The sequence below is a fragment of the Phalangium opilio genome, unplaced genomic scaffold (genome assembly GCF_054372755.1).
Source record: "Phalangium opilio isolate 3A_F unplaced genomic scaffold, DU_Popi_V2 ptg000113l_1, whole genome shotgun sequence".
NCBI lineage: Eukaryota > Metazoa > Arthropoda > Arachnida > Opiliones > Phalangiidae > Phalangium > Phalangium opilio.
Window position 1 is genome coordinate 1,739,370 of NW_028324209.1, and position 18,402 is coordinate 1,757,771.

Below are 18,402 nucleotides of genomic sequence, written 5' to 3' on the forward strand. Positions count from 1 at the left end.
AAATAAAGATTTTAAACAGGAGGATAGCAAACAGATTTTAAGATTAATTAAAGGTTTTAAACATGAGTTTGGTAACGATTATAAAATGAGACAGTAAACAATAATTAAGATCTAAGTGAACAAAGTGCTTATAGGTAATTAGTTAATAATTTGACTTGAGAATAGTAAACAAATATTGAGAATTTAAGGTGACCAAGCGCTTGAGGGGATTTAATTAAAATATAGGAATAGAAGAATTGGTCATGAGAGTATATACTAATTTAAGATTTAACTACCATGGGGTTGTAGGTAATTAATTAATGAAGGAATTTCCAGGACGAGTGGGGGGAGTGACTAGTGCATTGGATTACAAGTGAAAATGTTGAGAAAGTGCAGCGCGGAATTTAGACCTTATAGGGATAGAGATTATTGATTCTGGGAGTGCGTTCCAATCAGAGATGACCGAGCTTGTAAAGTGATGTTGACGGACTGAGGTCAACACTCTGGGTTTTAGTATTTTAAGGGAGTGACCCCTAGTAGAGGATAAGGGTGCCGGTTGGAAGAATGTATCGATATCCAGCGCGAGCTTATTGTTAAAGAAATCGTGTAAAAGACAGAGATTATTAATTAAATGACGCGTGTGGACTGGGTCGATTTGGAGTTTCGATAATCTTGTAGGGGCTGGGAGTTTCTCAAGTTTGTTGGTTAATTTAGTGAATTTATTTTGAGCCTTTTGCAGGGTGGTAATGCTGGAAGAGGACGACGGTGTCCATATGGGGGAGGCGTAGTCAATAATTGGTAAAGCTAGGGCGTTGTAAAGAATTTTGATGAATTTTTGAGAACGATTATTAAAATTACGACGAATTAGCCCTGAAAGGGAGTGAATACGTTTACTGATTTTGTTGGTATGAGAGGTAAATTTTAGGTTGGGTTCCATGGTGACACCCAAATCGGATTCGGATAGGGTGCCTCTTATGGGCTTACCATAGAGAAGGTAGGTATGATGCGGGTTAGAAGAACCCAGGTGGAGTACAGCGCATTTGTCCACATTGAAGCGAAGGCCATGATTAGTGGCCCAGACTTCAACAGAGTCCAAATCCGCTTGGAGGTTGGCTAAGTCTAGAGCAGATTTTATGCGATGGGAGAGTTTAGTATCGTCTGCGAAAAGCAGAACGAGCGCGGATTTCACAACAGATGGAAGTGAGTTAATAATGACGTTAAAGAGGAGGGGACCTAGGACCGAACCCTGAGGGACACCTTGCTCAACAGAAGCCCAAGAAGAATGGTGGCCCTGGAAGATTACCCTTTGTTTGCGTTGGGATAGGTAATTAGTCAACCATAACAGCGCAGTGCCAGTAATTCCCGCTTTGGATAGGGCCTCAAGTAGTTTATAGTGGGGAATGCTATCAAATGCTTTGGCTAGGTCTAGGTATATTACATCGACGCTAAAGCCATCGTCGAGCCATTTGGTCCAGTGGTGTGTAGCTACAAGTAGGTTAGTCACGCATGAGTGTTTGTGGAGAAAACCATGTTGGGCTTGGGAGAAGAAAGTATTCTTGTCGAGAAAATCTAATAATTGGTTATAAACTAAAATTTCGGCGATTTTAGGGACCTGATTGAGGGAGCTAATTGGACGATAATTAGAGACTTCAGTCTTAGAACCTTTTTTGAATATAGGTGTAATATTCGCCTCCTTCCAATGGGCAGGTAGAATACCAGAAGAGAAGGAGGCGGATATTATACGGTGAAGAGGGTGACTTAATAGGGCGGCAAAGTTGCGTAATAATAGAGGGTGGATACCATCAGTACCAGGTGATTTATCGGTTTTGAGAGTTGATAGAATTTTAAGTAGGGCAAGGGGAGAACATTCGAAATTGGCAAGGCTTTTATGGCAGGCTGAATCGGGGGGTTGGTGGAAGGGTAGGGCAGTTGGAGCAGCTACCGTGGAGGCAAAGTAAGCATTTAGTACTTCAGCATTTTCAAGATTAGTTGTGGTGAAGGTTCCAGATTGTGACTGTAATTGAAGGATGGGAAATCTGCATTTTCTGAATTTGTTAACATAGGCATAGAAGGCTTTGGGGTTTGTGGCAAATTGAGATGTGAGGATAGTTTCGTGCCTGCGCGTAGTGTTGCGGATATGGTTCGTATAGGCGTTGCGGGCTTTGCGGTAGTTAGAGAGATGGGTGGCAATTGTGAGGACTGAAGCGTGTTGGGATTTAGAAGATTTGAGTTTACGCCAGTGGGTGGTCATTAATTTACGCGACCGAATGGTACGAGGGCAGAATTTAGGTTTGGGTGAGGTGCGAAATGGTACAAAGGCTGCTATGCAAGCCGCCATGAGTGAGTGGAACGCAATCCAGGTAGAATCAAGGTTATCACAGTTGAGGAGATAATCCCAATTGACGGATGCTAGGAAGGCTTGGATGGAGTCCTTATCACAACGAAAAAAATTTCGTATTGGGCGCTTGAGGTAGTTGGAATTAGATAGGTTGGTAGAAAATAATATGATATTATGATCACTATGGCCGAGTGGAGGGAGGGCGGAGGGACTAAAGACAAAATTAGCGTCAGTACTGAGGATTAGGTCTAAGGTACTATCGTCAGAGGAAATTCCTCCATTACGAGTTCTAAAATTGATTATTTGCGCGAGGTCACATTGGATAATAGTTTCAAGGAAGCACCTTGTTTGTGGAGAAGCACCCGGATGGTGAGAGGTAGTCGTCCAATCGATTTTGGGGTAATTAAAATCACCAAGAATAACGAGAATGAGTTTGCGGGTCTCACAGTAATGAGTAAGTTGAGTTAAGTAAGACAGTAATGGGTTGTGATTGTCATAGGATGGAGAACGATAAATAACACTGATAACGATTATAGCATGGGGAAGGGTCACGAGGACTGTTAAAATGTCTAGACCATTATAATTAGCACCGGTTGGAGTATAGTTGAAGTCAGAAGGATCCAATTGACGCGATGGGTATTTATCGAGTAAGTAAAGCGCGACACCCCCGCCCGAGGAATGGGAGCGGTCACAGCGGTATGTATTGTACCGTTGAATGTAGTACTCACTGGGAGAGTGATCCAATGCCCACCAGGTTTCGGTGACGGCGACTAGAACCGGGTTGTGTTGGAGGACCAACGAGCGGAACTCCGAGAATTTAGCGGAACCACACAAGCTCCGAGCGTTAAAGAGTAGTCCACTAGAATGTATTTTTATATCTACACATAAGTTGGCTTCTGAAGCCGATAAATCTTTCTCGTGACAATTCCACAGGTCAGGTATTTAAAAATGAGTCATAATCAGGGAAAGTTAAGAATGTGATATATCTAGGGTGGGGGGGGGGGAATGTCTTGCGTTTACGAAATTCCAATGCTAAAAGTTGAAGAGTTGATTGATTAATATAAAATTCTTAAAAAATATTCTTTACAATTTTGGCTAAAATTGTCAGGGAAAATTACACGCGCTTTTCAATTTTAGTTTCAAATTAGGCTTAAGGGCTTGAACGTCTTTTCTTTTTTAATTTCAAAGTTAGCCCCCTCAAAATAATCCTTAATCTCTACCAAAAAATTGCTCGTAGCGAGTCGTAGCCCCCCAAAATTCTGTAGCAATATAGTGTATAAAAATTATAATTAAAAGTTCGTTAAGATTCATCTTTGTAGAGATGAATGTCAATATCAAACAGTATTGGCGACTAAAAGCAAACGAAAACTAAACTTAAGACGAGTGCGATTCATTCATCCACAAATGTCTCATGCATAGTCAATAACTCGGTTCCGTACTTTTTATCAATAATAGTTTGTGTATCGTTAAAATACGAATAATTCCACGTTGACACAAATTTTCGGAGAATAATAAAAGTCTACATATGTTCTAATGAGCCAATTATGCAAAATTATCTTATTAATTTCCTATAACAACTTTCAAATAGTTTGCCCAGATTAAGCCCCCCCCCCAATTTCCAACCCTAGCAACGCTACTGTTTTTAATAGAAAGAGCCGTATAAAATAATGAATATATTAATTGGAACCATGCTTCTATCTACAAATTTATAAGAGCAATTAAGTTTTCGTAATGGACACCACGCGTTAAGCTTTATTAGTCTTCCAATAAGTGGGGAACCTAACGGGTAATGAATGGTCAATAAACAAAACCAAAGATTTAGGGTGCTACAAGATTTGATCCACGTTTATCAATCAGTTTTATAAACTATCCAATTCGCGGAATTGTCTAATGTTGTTCAATTTGTACTCCATTGAACAGCCATGACATTGCACGTAGATAAACCCCTTATAATCGACCAGTTTCCAATCTGTCATATCCTGTTTATATAACACCCGTACCAAATCCAAATGCATCGCGTCACAAAATAGGTTATACAGTTTGGCGCCGCTCGAAAAACCACCTAAGACGATTCTTAGTTTTGGTTTTGCAATTAAGTTCAATTAAAAACAATTTTTTTTTCCAAATATTTCCACTATATTTTTTTTTCTCCGAAAGCAAACTTTCTTATTGTTTCTATAGTGTTTTTTTAGTTTTGCAAAATCACTACTGCGTTATCACTGTCCTCGCGCGTACTTGTTAAGAGTGTTCCAAAAATTGTTAATTTGAATAATAATAATAAAAAAAACCCAGAATAATATCATTGGGTCTCTAGTTCTTTGACTTCACCGATTAAAAGTTATCACTCGTAAAAGTTGTTTAAGTTAACTATAAGATAAGATTTCCAATTTTTATTGGCGTTAAAGAGGACAAATACTGACTTCTAGAGAAAAATAACAAGTTATGTAATTAAAGATTAGGGTAGAGTTTAATTAGAGCTTAAAAATAAGATTAATTGCGTCCAAATCGGTTAAGAAAAAAATATTTGTTTAAAAATTCATTTTATTTTGATTTTAAATGTTCTAATTAAAACTTTCGTTATTTGTTCACCAATTTTGGGAAATTTGGACTCATTTTGTAGCTATAATTAAAATACATAATTATATGAAAATTATTTCTTAGTAGCAACATTATTTTATGAAATATTAATTATTTTTTAGTATAGCTTTTTTTAAAAAAGGTTTTAATATTTTAAATAATTTCGATATTTTTCGTCCGATTTAGATAAATTTGCCTTCCTTCGTAGCCATAATTAATTTAGATACTTGGAAGTTATTTCTAATTAGTAGTATTATTTTATGAAATATTAATTATTTTCTAGTACAGCTTTTTTATTAATGTTTTAATATTTTAAGTAATTTCAATATTTTTCGTCTGATTTTGATAAATTTCGTATCCGTAATTAATTTACGTAAATGCATGAAAGTCATTTCTTAGTATCAATATTATTTTGTGAAATATTTATTGTTTTCTACTATTTCTAGTATAAAATGGGCGTTTAAAATTATTTCGAAACAACGAAGATAATTTATAAAAATAAAACCGTGAAATTAGTTTATAGCTTTATGGTTTTATTCACGACACGAAATATAAGACTTTTGCAAGAAGCCAGTTTACCATTTTATTTTTTCGGGCGTTGTACTTTACCCAAAATTTGAATATTTTTCAAGGTTTTTTCGGACGTAAAAAAGTGCAAGACGCAACTAGCTTATAAACTCGGAATACGAGGGAGTCAAATTTTTTAATTATCCTACGTTTCTTGTTAAGTGATTAAATCGTAAAGGGTTTCCTGTAAAACCATCATAAGTCTAACTCGTTCGTACCACGTGATATTTAATTTTCCTCTACGTGATTAGCGCATGAGGGAAAACGTTTCGTAGACTGGATAAAGAATGCGCGTGAGGAAGTTTCTGTATATACTCTGTTCCAGCTTCGGTTGTCAACACGAGCAAACCTAATTCTCTTTATAACTTACCTTTGTGCGTGGTGACAACAGACTAAAGTAATACTCATTTTCAATATTTAAAATCTCGAGATTTTAGATGATGGAAATTGGTATTGCGTTTGTCTGTTGTCACCACGCACAAAGCCACCTTACATAAAGACCTAGGTTTGCGTGTGCTGACAACTGATGTTGCAACAGATTATATACAGAATAAGCTGTCGTTCGAGATAGGGAGTTGCCTATCCTATAGCGTGAAAACAAATTTCCTCACGCGCATTCTTTATCCATGGTACGAACTTCGATTTTAAGTGGAACACTTTAGTTAATAGACTTCTGAAGACACAAATGTCATTGTTAAGTCTTTGTTTAGTTAAATCAAGAAGTTATATCAGTATCTCTGAGATACTAGATATAACTTCTTGGTTAAATTTATGCGCAGACACAGACTAAAAATATTTACCCAAATTCCGAAAGAATAATATTTTGAAACAATGAATGTAGTTGCTTAAAAAACAAAGAAATATTTTAGCCAATTCAGCTGTAGTTTATTTTGAGTGAAACCACGTGACTTTAGCATAGTTAACTAACCTCATTTTTACGCGAATTGTTTTATGTAAGGTCGGTAAGGTATGCCGTCAAAAACCATTGGAATAAGCATTGAAAATATTCCTCGTTATATTCTAAAATTAATAATTTCCTTAAATATTGACCAATTTTGACTTTATTAGGCTTAAAATGAAGTTAAATTTGCGTTTTTTTACGAAAAATTACAACGTTCAAAGTATTCAAAGATTAATGTCACCAGACTCACAACCCTTAAAAAATATTTCAAACTAAAAGTTTGAAATTCATATCTTCCTTAATTATTGACTAATTTTAATGTTATTTGGTTTAAATTGAAGCTCAAATTGTTCTTAATCCAAATATATAACTATAATATACGAATTATATTCCATTATATATTCATTAAACAATACTTGAAAGGAGTCGATAAAGTTAATCCCTAAAGTTGAAGGTCTCTGAATTACGTGATTAAAATACTAGTTAATCTTATTAAATTCCGAAAGTTTTATTATTTTAAGTGTAGAAACATTCAGGTTTTGTATAGCGGCGTGAAAGAAAGTCGATAATATATTGCCGGCATGTTTAAGACATTCTCGAATCACGTGCTGTAGTGACGTATTTACAGGCAAGTTTTTCATTGCCACACGAGCTGTTTGTTTAAGACGACCTTGTCATTGTACATTTCAATATTATTTTATTGATTAATTAAAATCTTAAGAACCTCCCAGGGAATAGTTTAAATAAACCAATAGGAAGGCTTCTTTTCGATAGATGCACTCACGTGACTCGTTTGTGCTAGACTGTCTACTAGAAAAACTTAGATAAACAATTGAATTTAATTTCGTAATACCCGACCAGGAGAGAGGTGATACTAAAAACCACAATTCCCATCAAAAATTTATCTTAATTCGATAATGAATCGAGATTAATATATATATTTCATGGGATTGAACTTGCATCTTGTTGTTGTTGTCTTTTTTAGTTGCTAAGCCATGCCATTTATTAAAAGAATATAAAAATAAATTCCAGACGCCATATAGACTGATATTTAATTGATTATTTATTCAAATTGACAGCTTCGAAATCCAGCCGCGGTTAGAACACCACAATTCTTTTTTTTTCTTTTTAAGTCTATTTGTCTTTGGATGATTTGAAATTCAAATTTTAGTGAGACAAAATCACAACTGTCCCGGGTGCACGATGCGTGAAACAAAGACAAATTTTTGTTTGCGAGTTTTTAATTTAAAACATAATTTCAAGCAGGGATAGATTTAATTTTAGAAGTAGGAATGGAGAACTGTTGGTATTTACTTCAGTCCGACTCATAGCCCAGTATAAAGCCCCTCCCTCCAACAAGTAACGAAGAGTTTAAATTATCTGATTGGCTCACTTAAACTACGTTTTGACGACGTTGCTGATGTCGGTGACGGCGAAAAATACGTAATTTCTTTTTACCTCTGTCGCTATGACCCGCCTCTTCTTTCATACCCCTCCGTCCCGGGTAAGGGGGTCCGGGACTTTGACGCGCGCCCAGAGTACTCTGTTCTCCATTCCTACTTCTAAAATTAAATCTATCCCTGTTTGAAGTGACCTTGAAATACCAGAAAAAAATACAGATCCTCGTTTAATTAAATTTAGAATAACCTTGCCGTGGTTTTTATATCATCAAAGCTAAATGATAATTATAATTAGATTTAAATAAGAACAATATTGACTTAAAAATAAAAACATTATCTTAAATATAGAAAATTTTCCGAGTTTCAAAACACTGGTGCAAGAGAATCACGATCGCAAACAATCTCTCAGACCTTGAAGTAAAATTTCGTTGTAAATATTATTTTGCAAAGTTCACGTTTTGGTGGTATTTTCGAAGAGAGTTAAGATAATCGGTCTTAATTAAAAGAGGTGTTTGGGATTCGACGGCGTATCTTAATTGGCATTGACGTAAGCGCGACCAACTTGAAACGGGAGATATACGTGTAGATGTAATTTGAAAATCGCCTTGAAGCTAGTCTATATAGCTTATATGTTTTGAAATTTTTCTGTAATATCGAATATCTTGACGATATATTTGAATATTAACAAACTCGACGAGGCACGATTCCTTTTCATACACATCAATTAGACCTAGAAATTTTTAAAAAGGACTTTTAGTCTAGTGAACATCAATGGAAACAATCGCGTGATGCCAAGCCTGATCCAATGTCAAATACTTTTACATAAAATTTACCACTTTTTTTGGGTTTATACTCTTTAATACTCTACATAAGTATAGGTCTCCCTTAGGGGCCTACAGTGTAGAATTTACGTGTATTTAAGAGAGAAAATTATGGGGGTAAGACTCTGCCTTCCTTCTCTCTCTCGTGTTTTGGCGCCTGCGCTGTATGTTGGCTTTTGGTTTCATGAGAGCGCGATACCGTTTCAGAATGGAGGCATGGCCTACTGCAATCTTTCTTCCTTGGTCTAATCGGGTTTTGGAAAGGGATGGAGATCACGATAGGCCATGGCTTCTGTTTCCAGCGCAAGGTAACGTAGCTCTACTACAATTACGAATCGAGGAAACGCCCTATGCGTGAGTGCTTGGAGCTAATATTCTTTAAACCCATACTTATGCAAAGTATTATAGGGCTATGTTTACATTTATTTTTCTACCTTGAAGGGAAAGACGCGTAATAATAATCTGGTTTTATCTTCATTTTTTATCTATCGACTTCAATTTGTTTTTCTTAAACATAATTATAACAAAGAATTGCGTGATTTTAAATTGCAAACTATTCTTTATCTTATAGATTAGTTTGTTTAAAATGGGATTATAAAAGTGTGTAGGTTGTTTAAAAGTGCAATCTGAATATCGATTGAATTTAAGGATATATTTCCTGGAAGAAGTTGATAAATTTGAAGTATTTTAAAGCGTAGAATATTAACACAAGCACTTATGTGTTAATTTGCTTTTAAAGTTCTCCTGAAACGGAACTCGTTTCTATTGAATTTAAAAATTTATTTCCTGACAGAAGTTAATAACGATGAAGTATTTAAGAAAATATAAATAGAATAATAGAGTAAGCAAATAAGTTTTGGCTTTTAAATTTTTCCGGAACCGAAAACCGCATACTTGATAGTTTCTGAGACTTGAAAAAGCATCAAACATATTGCAGACGTATGAAAATTAAGGTAAATCACAGTTTTTTTTTAAATACTTCGGATTACAAATGTTTGGTATACGTATGATCCAAAAATTGCACGCAAGCTGCCTTTAACTGGTTGGATGTTTCTATTAAAAGAAATCTAGGGTTAAAGGTTAAAGAAGTTACGCGTGAGATATAGAATTAGACGTTGCCGATAGGAGAGGTTGGAAACAAGGACCCTTTTTCTTCAAATTACCAGATTACTTCTTCGTATAAAAAGGAAATTGAGTATTATATCCTTATTTCTGGTAATCTTGTCGAAATAGATTCAGTTCGTCTTTTAAGTTCTTAACCTCGACAGTCCGCGCGTCAAAATAATTATCAAAGCCTCCAATCGTCGCCAATTCATATCTAATATACGTCACACTCCTAGCTGCGTGACTAGAAGAAGTTTTATTTTACTCTTGAGGCGAGGGTAGTCTAGTCACCTCGTTAAGTCTAATATATGTATATGGAATAATTAACTAGAGCGATATGAATTTTCTTTCCTCTTTTAGCCTAAATATTTGGCAAGATTTATATGCACTAAATGTTTTTGACTTTATTAAGCCTAATGTCGCATAGTTGATCAGCCTAATGTAGCATTGTTGATCAGCCTAATGTAGCATTGTTGACCAGCCTAATGTAGCATTGTTGACCAGCCTAATGTAGCATTGTTGACCAGCCTAATGTAGCATTGTTGACCAGCCTAATGTAGCATTGTTGACCAGCCTAATGTAGCATTGTTGACCAGCCTATGTCGCACTGTTGACCAGCCTAATGTCGTGTTGCTGACCAGCCTAATGCTGCACTGTTGAGTGTTTACCAGTCGACATTGTCGTTTCTAAATTATTAATCAATACACGAAGCCTTTGTTAATAGGTCTAAATGTCAATATCATTAAATTTCACATTATGCAAGAGGTGAGGCTTAGACGTATCGCTAATAACATTTTGGAGAAGGTGTGTGGCAACTTCTTATCGAAAAAAATATTCAAATTTAACCTTCACTTTAGTATTTACGTGACTGAGTAGTTGTCAAACCTAATCTAAAAAAATATGACATATTCTCAAATTTAAAGCAACGCAAGGTATTTCTATGGAGACCAAAAATAGATAAGGTACTATCATTAGGTGTTATTTAGCTAAGCCTTTCGGAGATTCAAAGGCTTGGAGATATAAACAAAGTCAAGAAGAAGATTTATATTGACTCTGTTTCATATTGGGGTGTGTGATATTTATCTTCAGTTACCATCAGTCCTACAAACAAGGCCTCCTAAATAATATAAACACTTTTTTATTCGATTTCGAATGTCATAAATATTTTTTTCACTTGATGAAACGGAGATTATTGAATTTCGCCTCAGCTGTAATTTGAGTAGATAGTGTTTTTTGTGTACAGTGTTCTGGCAACGGTTTAAGTTCTAAGAGAACCAACATTAAGCAGACGATACTGCGTAATTTATTTTATGGTCTTTAGTTAGACATGTCGCCACGAACCCACTTTTGCACGGCTTTTGTAATTGTTTAGGCTAGAACCCCTCAAAACGTTGCCAGAGCTAGAATTCGGATATTGCCCTAGATGCTCGGCTTTCGTTGGATCTTGGTCTTTAAATTTTAATATGGGCAGTACGGAAAATATTTCAGGTTTCTTTTCAGCCCTGATTTGCATAAAAAATTAAGGTTAGTAGTTCAAGAACTGGCCAAGGCCTAGCTGTCCTAGCTCGTAATTGAACTGGACTGATAAATTCACGCTCAACTAAATCATGGATGATGGAATAAAGGTACGTTACATTTCGCGCCAAATAAGGTAGTAAATTTTATTAAATTCCAATGGGGAAATTTGGTCCCTTTTTTTCGCGCCTCTTAATTTTAGGGTGTATTTAGTTTTAAATTTAAAGAGAGCACTTTTTAAACAGTTTTTCACCTTAAAACGAGTGCTACCCTAAAAGGTACCCCCTAATTTCCGCGGGAGATTATTTTTAAAGCCACCGCCACTCTGTTGTTAATTAAAATCAACTGCGATTGTCTTTAACCTTGAACTTGAGAAAATATTTTACAAATAAATAATTTTTCAATGCGGCTCCAGTTGGGGTTTAAAGATACAGTGAAATACAAAATGAATTGCTAAATTATTACGGGAATCTGTATGAATTGTGGTATGTTTCCCAAGCCCTTTAGCTTAGAGTATAACGTTGGCGTACGTTTGGCGCCTGTTTTCTGAAGAGGGGAGAATCTACAGTTCCCATTGGTTAGTTTATAAAGTACCTTCGTTAGCAGTTAGGCTTAGCTGAATTTAAAGAAATCACGATCGGGAGGAACCAAAATTTTACTATTTTATTCAATATTTGGCGCGTTTTCCCGCTTCCAATCGTGCCGTGAAACCAACGCGTATTTAAAGGGGCCATTCCTTCCAGAAAACTTTACTGTAAAGTTTCATGTACAACTGAAGTCAAATTCTAGGCCTCACGTTCTCTGGCATCGATAGAAATTGCTTTAATGGTCTGGGGGTGCTCCTCTAAGTGTCTAAGTACTTGCGAATACGCGTGTCCAATGAAGGGGGCCCAATGGTCATGGTAGAACAGGCGATAGGCCGTGAAGTGTACTTGAGTCAAATACTCGTTTAAATTGGTATAACGGTTTGCTTAACCTTCGACAGATATGTTTATATCAGTTTGGAAGTTTTGAGTACTGTGTGAAAAGGGTATAATTTTGACACTTATAGATTGATTTATCCATAACTTTACTTCTAAAGTACTTAGATTAAAGTTGAAGATACCATTATAAACTTGATATTTCGTGGAGTAACCCCTCCAAATGTCATGAGCATTGCAATTAAAATAACCTCACTGCAATAGAATTAATTTGAACTTGAACCAAAATCAAATTTTTACTTCAATTATTTTGACTCTCATTTTAATTGCGCGTAACTTTGGTTTTAAAGTACATAGGATAAAATTGAAGATGCCAGAATAAACTAGACATTCCGTAGAGTAATCCCTTTAAATTTCATAACCCTTGCATTTCAAATAACCTCACGGCATTCGAATGAACTTTGAATTAACTAAAATCGAAACGTATATGGACAATTATTTTGACTCATTCTTTAATTGCACGTAACTTTAGTTTTAAAGTACTTATATTAAAATTTAAGATACCAGAATAAACTAGACATTCCGTAGAGTAATCCCTCCGAATATCATGACCCTTGAATTTAAATAAACTTCGCAGCAATCAAATGAACTTTGAACCAAAACAGCGATAATTATTTGAGTAGTAAGAAATATACTTTCGGAAGTACTTTGGAAGTCTATAACGCAAAAAGCCCTCGTTTAGTCTTATTAAGCCATTATTATTTTTTGTTCTGTCATAAAAATCTTTATTTATTGATAACGTTCTTGATTTAGGGTTAATCTAATCTTCGTGTCGACTATATTTCGCAATAGCAATGCGCCGATGGAAAAAAGTTTCCAATTTGAGTATTGCTAGAACTTACTTTTAATGGCTTGGTAAGTCCTTGACATTAAAAATAGTGTTCCGAGGCTAATACACTCCGATAACCGAGAGAACCTTCTTCAATATATTTAATAAATAGATTACGTATCCTAAATTTGAAATTATATCTATTCTATTCCTTCCTAGATATATTGTTAAAAAAGAAAGAAATAAAAAAGAAACGGTGAAATTGAGATCAAGGGATTTCAACTTTGACCCTAGATGAATAGCGAGAACTTGTTAATTAGGTGTACCCATTTTCATATTTCATTTTTATCCGATTACCTTGGGTAACTTTTAATTATCAATATTGCGATAATTATGGTATAGTTTTTCCCGAAATTATCAGACTTTAATGAGATTTAAACCTCAAAGGCCTTGTTAGAGATTCTCTGTAAAAATTACAAACTTTTTAGACGATCCCCATGTAGTGATAATAATAGCCCAAACGGTTCATAGGAAACTATCCCATTTATCATCTTTTGTTATAGTAGCTTAATACTAGACGACGACGAAGCGGAGTTTAGGAATTTGTGTTGCAAATGAGGGGCTAGATACTATGAGAGAAAGTGTGCAACTTAATGCACTAGGAATACATAGAGCAAAAAGGAATCTTTGTATATGAATTTTCTCGGAGTATCTAGGCGAGTTTTGAGGGAGGAGGAGCTAGGCTAATCATTGTGTATGACCAAGAAGTGATATCTAGTTTATTAGGGAGAAGGTCTAAATTCGCCACATTTCCAGCTTTATCTCCAGTCCAAACGTAGGTCCGGAGTTAATCCCCGCCTCTAAATTACAACCAGCATCTCATTGGTTCTTGAAAACTCACGTCAGCGCGACGCGAATGACGAAAATTACCTATTTTCCGACTGAGGAGAGACGAAATAGCCCGGCCTCCTTTTACGTCCCCCCTTGTATTTTGAAATGGGGACTGGGACTATGGCGCGCGAATACTTAGGCATCTTATACCTTCTCCCTAATAAACTAGATATCACTTCTTTATACAACAAATTAGTGAAATCATGACCACAGATCAAATTTATCCGAAGTATCTGACCCCTTGTTTTCGTCAGGTAAAAAAATGGGTGGTGCACCGAACTGAATTTAAGCGGGGTGCCGGTGGATGCAAAACCGAGGGCCTCTTTATATCGTGTACAGTATTTTCAATCGCTAAACCTATTTTGAAGTATAGTTTACGGGTGTTTACACGTTGCATTTTGGTATACCTGTCTATAATACTTGTTTTAAAGCTCAGGTTGAAGATAATACTCTTGTAGGCGGGGTTTCTTTGGTCTCTTAGAGATGACTATCGTTTATTGGCAGGTTCTCATGGTAAGCCTAATTAAAACGTTAAACCAGAAACATTTTGACCATATTTCGGAGGAATGTAACGCGTATATGGTAAGGGCGTGACGAGTATACTATATAGGTATTTAAGAAGATGACTTATAGCTTTACATTTACGTCCGAGTTGCTCTGACGTTCACGTTTTTACGCGTCTAACTTGTAACGCGTATCTCTCTGTTTGTAATTGAATTCATATTGCATTTTCGGTGTAGTTTTTACATATTTAAGGACGAGTTAAGCCTAATTGTTCGTTCTGAAAGTTTCGAGTTACACGAAAACAATATATTTATTGTTAGGTACTTTTTAGTATTTGGGCCAACGCTTGGCACTGCCGCCAAAAATGTTTCTAAAACCTTACAGTCCCCAATAAACTTTCAGGGTTTTAAAAACACAAAAATAAGGGAGTTCATTAACCCATGAGCCTAATTTTTATTACTCGCTTTAATCGCGACTCAAAGTTAAGGCTAAGTTGTCATACACAATTTTCTATTTGTTTGCTTGTTTGTTTATTATAGTTTGTTTAGTGTTTACAAAAGCGAAGAAAGTCAAAATAGGCTTAGCTTAGTACGTTATCGGATTTAATATTGCCAGATTTAAATGTCTGGAGTAACACAATGGACCGTGAGGAGACGGAAAAGATTTACCTAAATATAATGCCAACGCCCCATCAGTTTTGCATTGATTTTGTATGCTGAAAAATGTATAGACTTACTGTTGACACGTAATAGTTTTCCTCCATAGACGCTACGGCTATTAAGGGTAATTTAATGATATTACTCCTAATTTCTAACCAGTTTAACAGTATGGATGATATAGGTAAAACCATAAGTTCATAAGATATGTTCCATAAGTTTGCCATTGGCTACGAAGTGACGTAGGTCATAGATTCTCGTAAAGTGACGCCTGGAGAGGCGCTGTCAAAGGCTTATTATGCAGACTAAATAGAAGATGGACTTCAAAACCGAGTGTAGTCAATTCTCGCGTCAATCTAGAACTATCTGTCAGTAGTTCTCTAGTAGCGTCATACTTATAGAACATATGGTAAAACGGGAACGAAAACGATAAAAAACGAAAGTTCATAGGCACCGCGGGCACCTTAAACTTACAAGCTTCTACTCCTCTTTCTTATATTCTCTCTGGTTAAACTAACTACAGTTGCGTCAATTCTTATTTTGACTCGATCGTTCTCACCCAATTTCTTTATTGAAGTTGTCTGAAATCAGGATTATCTTAAGTAATATTTGTTTAATTTGTAAATAGCTGTTTAAACGAAACGGTATAACTATAACCTCGTTTAAGTTTGAAGGAAAAATGGATAAAACAAAACAATATAAGCTTATTTGTGCATGACATGTGTTAGGCGTAGGGCGTTAAATTTATTCGTATTTCTTTCACACGCCCTTTAAAATCCATTGCTGATACTTAAGGGGCCCTACTTAGAGAGCTAAAATCCGTATACTCTTTATATTTAGCTATCAAAATGTTTACCTACAGCGCAGTTAAATCCGTATACATTCACCGTCCGCCGAGAAAAACCTGTCTGATTTATATTACAGACGGTGTTTGTTATGGAACAGTATGGCGTCAATATTCCCAGCCCGGGTTTCGTGTTGTCTATACAGGCCCCAGGGTGTTCCAAAAAGGGTGGTAGGGCCGAATTACAGATAAGGGTGATTTTTAGTTGAAATTATTGTATGACGTTACAATTTTTGATTCAATTGTTTTATCGATGTCCCCCTGAAATTTAAATAAAAAATTGAAAGGCAATGCTAATTTAATTAAGGGGTCGTCCGTAAACCACTCCAGTCACAACACAAGGAACGGTGGTCCTTAGGGCAAAATGTCATAGAAATTACATTTTCGACTTAAAGGCCGACTTCCAGCGAAAAGGGTTCTAGCGAACTGAAAACCGAGCATCGAGACTAACAATGAAGCGACCGTGCCGATTTTCGAAGCCCCGCTGGGTCAAAGATTGGAAGGGTTCTCGCTAACTGAAAGCCGTGCAATCAGTGGTTCTCGCGAACTGAAGATGAACAAAAGAAATCCTTTTAAATTTATTTCCTCTCGAATTTTTGCTTTCCCCTGAAGGAAATTCTCTATTGTTCATCTTCAGTTCGCTTGAACCACATTGCACGGCTTTCAGTTAGCTAGAACCCTTCCTTATTTTTTTTTTCAAATTACGAAAAAACCAAAAATAATTTCGAAAAAAATATTTCCATTGCGCACGAGATCTGGAGAATTTTCGTAATCAGCATTTTATTTCGCGTGCCAAGAACGATAATCCTAATTGCTTAATACTTTGTTTATTATTGGCATTGGCTATTATCCCAAACTAGTTGATTAGGAAGCCTAATTAAGATTGATAGTTGACATTTAATCTCTCAGAGACGTCAGTCCTGCGATTGTGGTCACTGAAAATTAATTCAGGCGTTTAGAATTAAGGAAAAACAAAGAGGATAGGGTTACATGACGTAAATTTATTTCTTCCGCGATATATGAAGAAACTGCCATTCTTACGTAAGTCTTGGCGACTTGACTTAAGACATAGACGATGAGACTAAATCTGAGAAAAAAAACATATTATGAAGATATATTTCGATTATGAAAACGTTTTCGTCAAATAAATATAGTTAAATTTAGAAGATTGATTAGGTATGTTTTTAATCACTTCAAGGCCATAGAATTTCTTGTTTTATAATATTTTTTCCCACCATAAATACAGGAAATCAAAAGCTTATATATATTTCTATTATGCAAACAATTTGAAAAGCGACCCGATGTAGTGTCTGGTATTTTTTAAATTTCGACGTTTTTAATATAAAGCTTGAAATTAAAAATGATAAATCTTATATTTATTAACTTTTGACCCATTATTCAGGGGTTAAATCGTGTAAACATAGCTTAAAAATTAAAATATTCGTTAAGCCTTGGTTTTAATTTTAAAATTTCACGCTCTTTAACAATTATTAGACTTAAAGTCACGTGGAGATGTTTACCAAACTTTGGAAACGTAAAATTTTACCAATAGTTTTATTGAAGAATATACTTCGAACCGTATATACATTTATTTACTTTTACTAATAACCTTAATACACTTTCAAGGTCAACCTTTGAATCAAAACAATTTTTATCCCTTGACTTAAAACTTGGGAGACACGGTCATTCCTAAAACTTAATTGAATATGAAACGTTCCCGGCATTCAGGAGACCGTGGTTAGAAAACGGTTTCGTGTTACGTCAAAAGTCCATTTATACGTTATGTATTATGTATGTATTAATATTTTGCACCACCCGAACTGAAAATCACCCGACAACACCCCTAAGTCCCGGACTTAGGGGTGGCCCACGTACGCTGCATATTTGTATCACAACCAACATGCCAAACATCTCCCCTCTTGTAAGTTTTCCATGGAAGACTGAAGTCGTGTTCGGACACTGTTCATACTGGTGAATCATGGAAGAACAATACTAAGTACTGTTCGTCCATGGTTGAATTGTTTCCCTGCAGGGTTATAAACATCAGCCAGAATCCATCACTGATTTCTGACATCAGGGAAAAGGTACTTTTGAAACGACAAATAGTTTCTAGTAAAATAGCTTACCTGGGAATTTAAAGTTTGACAAACGAAAGTTAAGAGAAAATTCCTCTTATCTTAGTTTTAACTTCAGTACAGTGTTGTCAGACTCTCTCTGACCCAAATCACTCAAGAACTGGTCCAAACTCAAACTCTGGCATTTGTCTCTGAAGTCTGACAATAATGATGGGGGAACAGCAATCGATGTCTTGTATTCTAGGTTGAAAATTTATTGATAAGAAAATGAAGAAATAAATTTGTATGTGAACGGGACTATAACTTCTAAGAATACTTCATCTTGATGATTGAGAACTGCTTTAACTCAACGGGACATTAACACTGCGTATCCCTACGCCGTATAAAAACCCCGGCTTTCTTTGACCATAGCGTCGGGTCTTTCTAGCAATCAAGGCGTAAAACATCCAAATAAAAATATATCAGCTTGGGTCCGTCTGAA

At 35.7% G+C, this 18,402-nt stretch overlaps 1 protein-coding gene and 1 long non-coding RNA gene across 2 annotated transcripts; both read right to left on the reverse strand.

Moving 5' to 3' along the window:
- Window positions 1-6: 6 nt before the first annotated feature.
- Window positions 7-4,293, reverse strand: LOC149623247 (uncharacterized). The gene is made up of 4 exons (XM_089853275.1): window positions 4,185-4,293; window positions 4,020-4,096; window positions 964-3,232; window positions 7-849 (listed from the first exon to the last, which is right to left on the reverse strand). Exons 1-4 carry the CDS (start codon window positions 4,291-4,293, stop codon window positions 347-349), a joined length of 2,958 nt encoding a protein of 985 aa, XP_089709401.1. The 3' UTR covers window positions 7-346.
- Window positions 4,294-17,049: 12,756 nt separating this feature from the next.
- Window positions 17,050-18,378, reverse strand: LOC149623248 (uncharacterized). The gene is made up of 3 exons (XR_016374672.1): window positions 18,238-18,378; window positions 17,973-18,161; window positions 17,050-17,872 (listed from the first exon to the last, which is right to left on the reverse strand). It is a non-coding gene; the product is annotated as an uncharacterized LOC149623248 (long non-coding RNA).
- Between the last annotated feature and the right edge of the window lie 24 nt (window positions 18,379-18,402).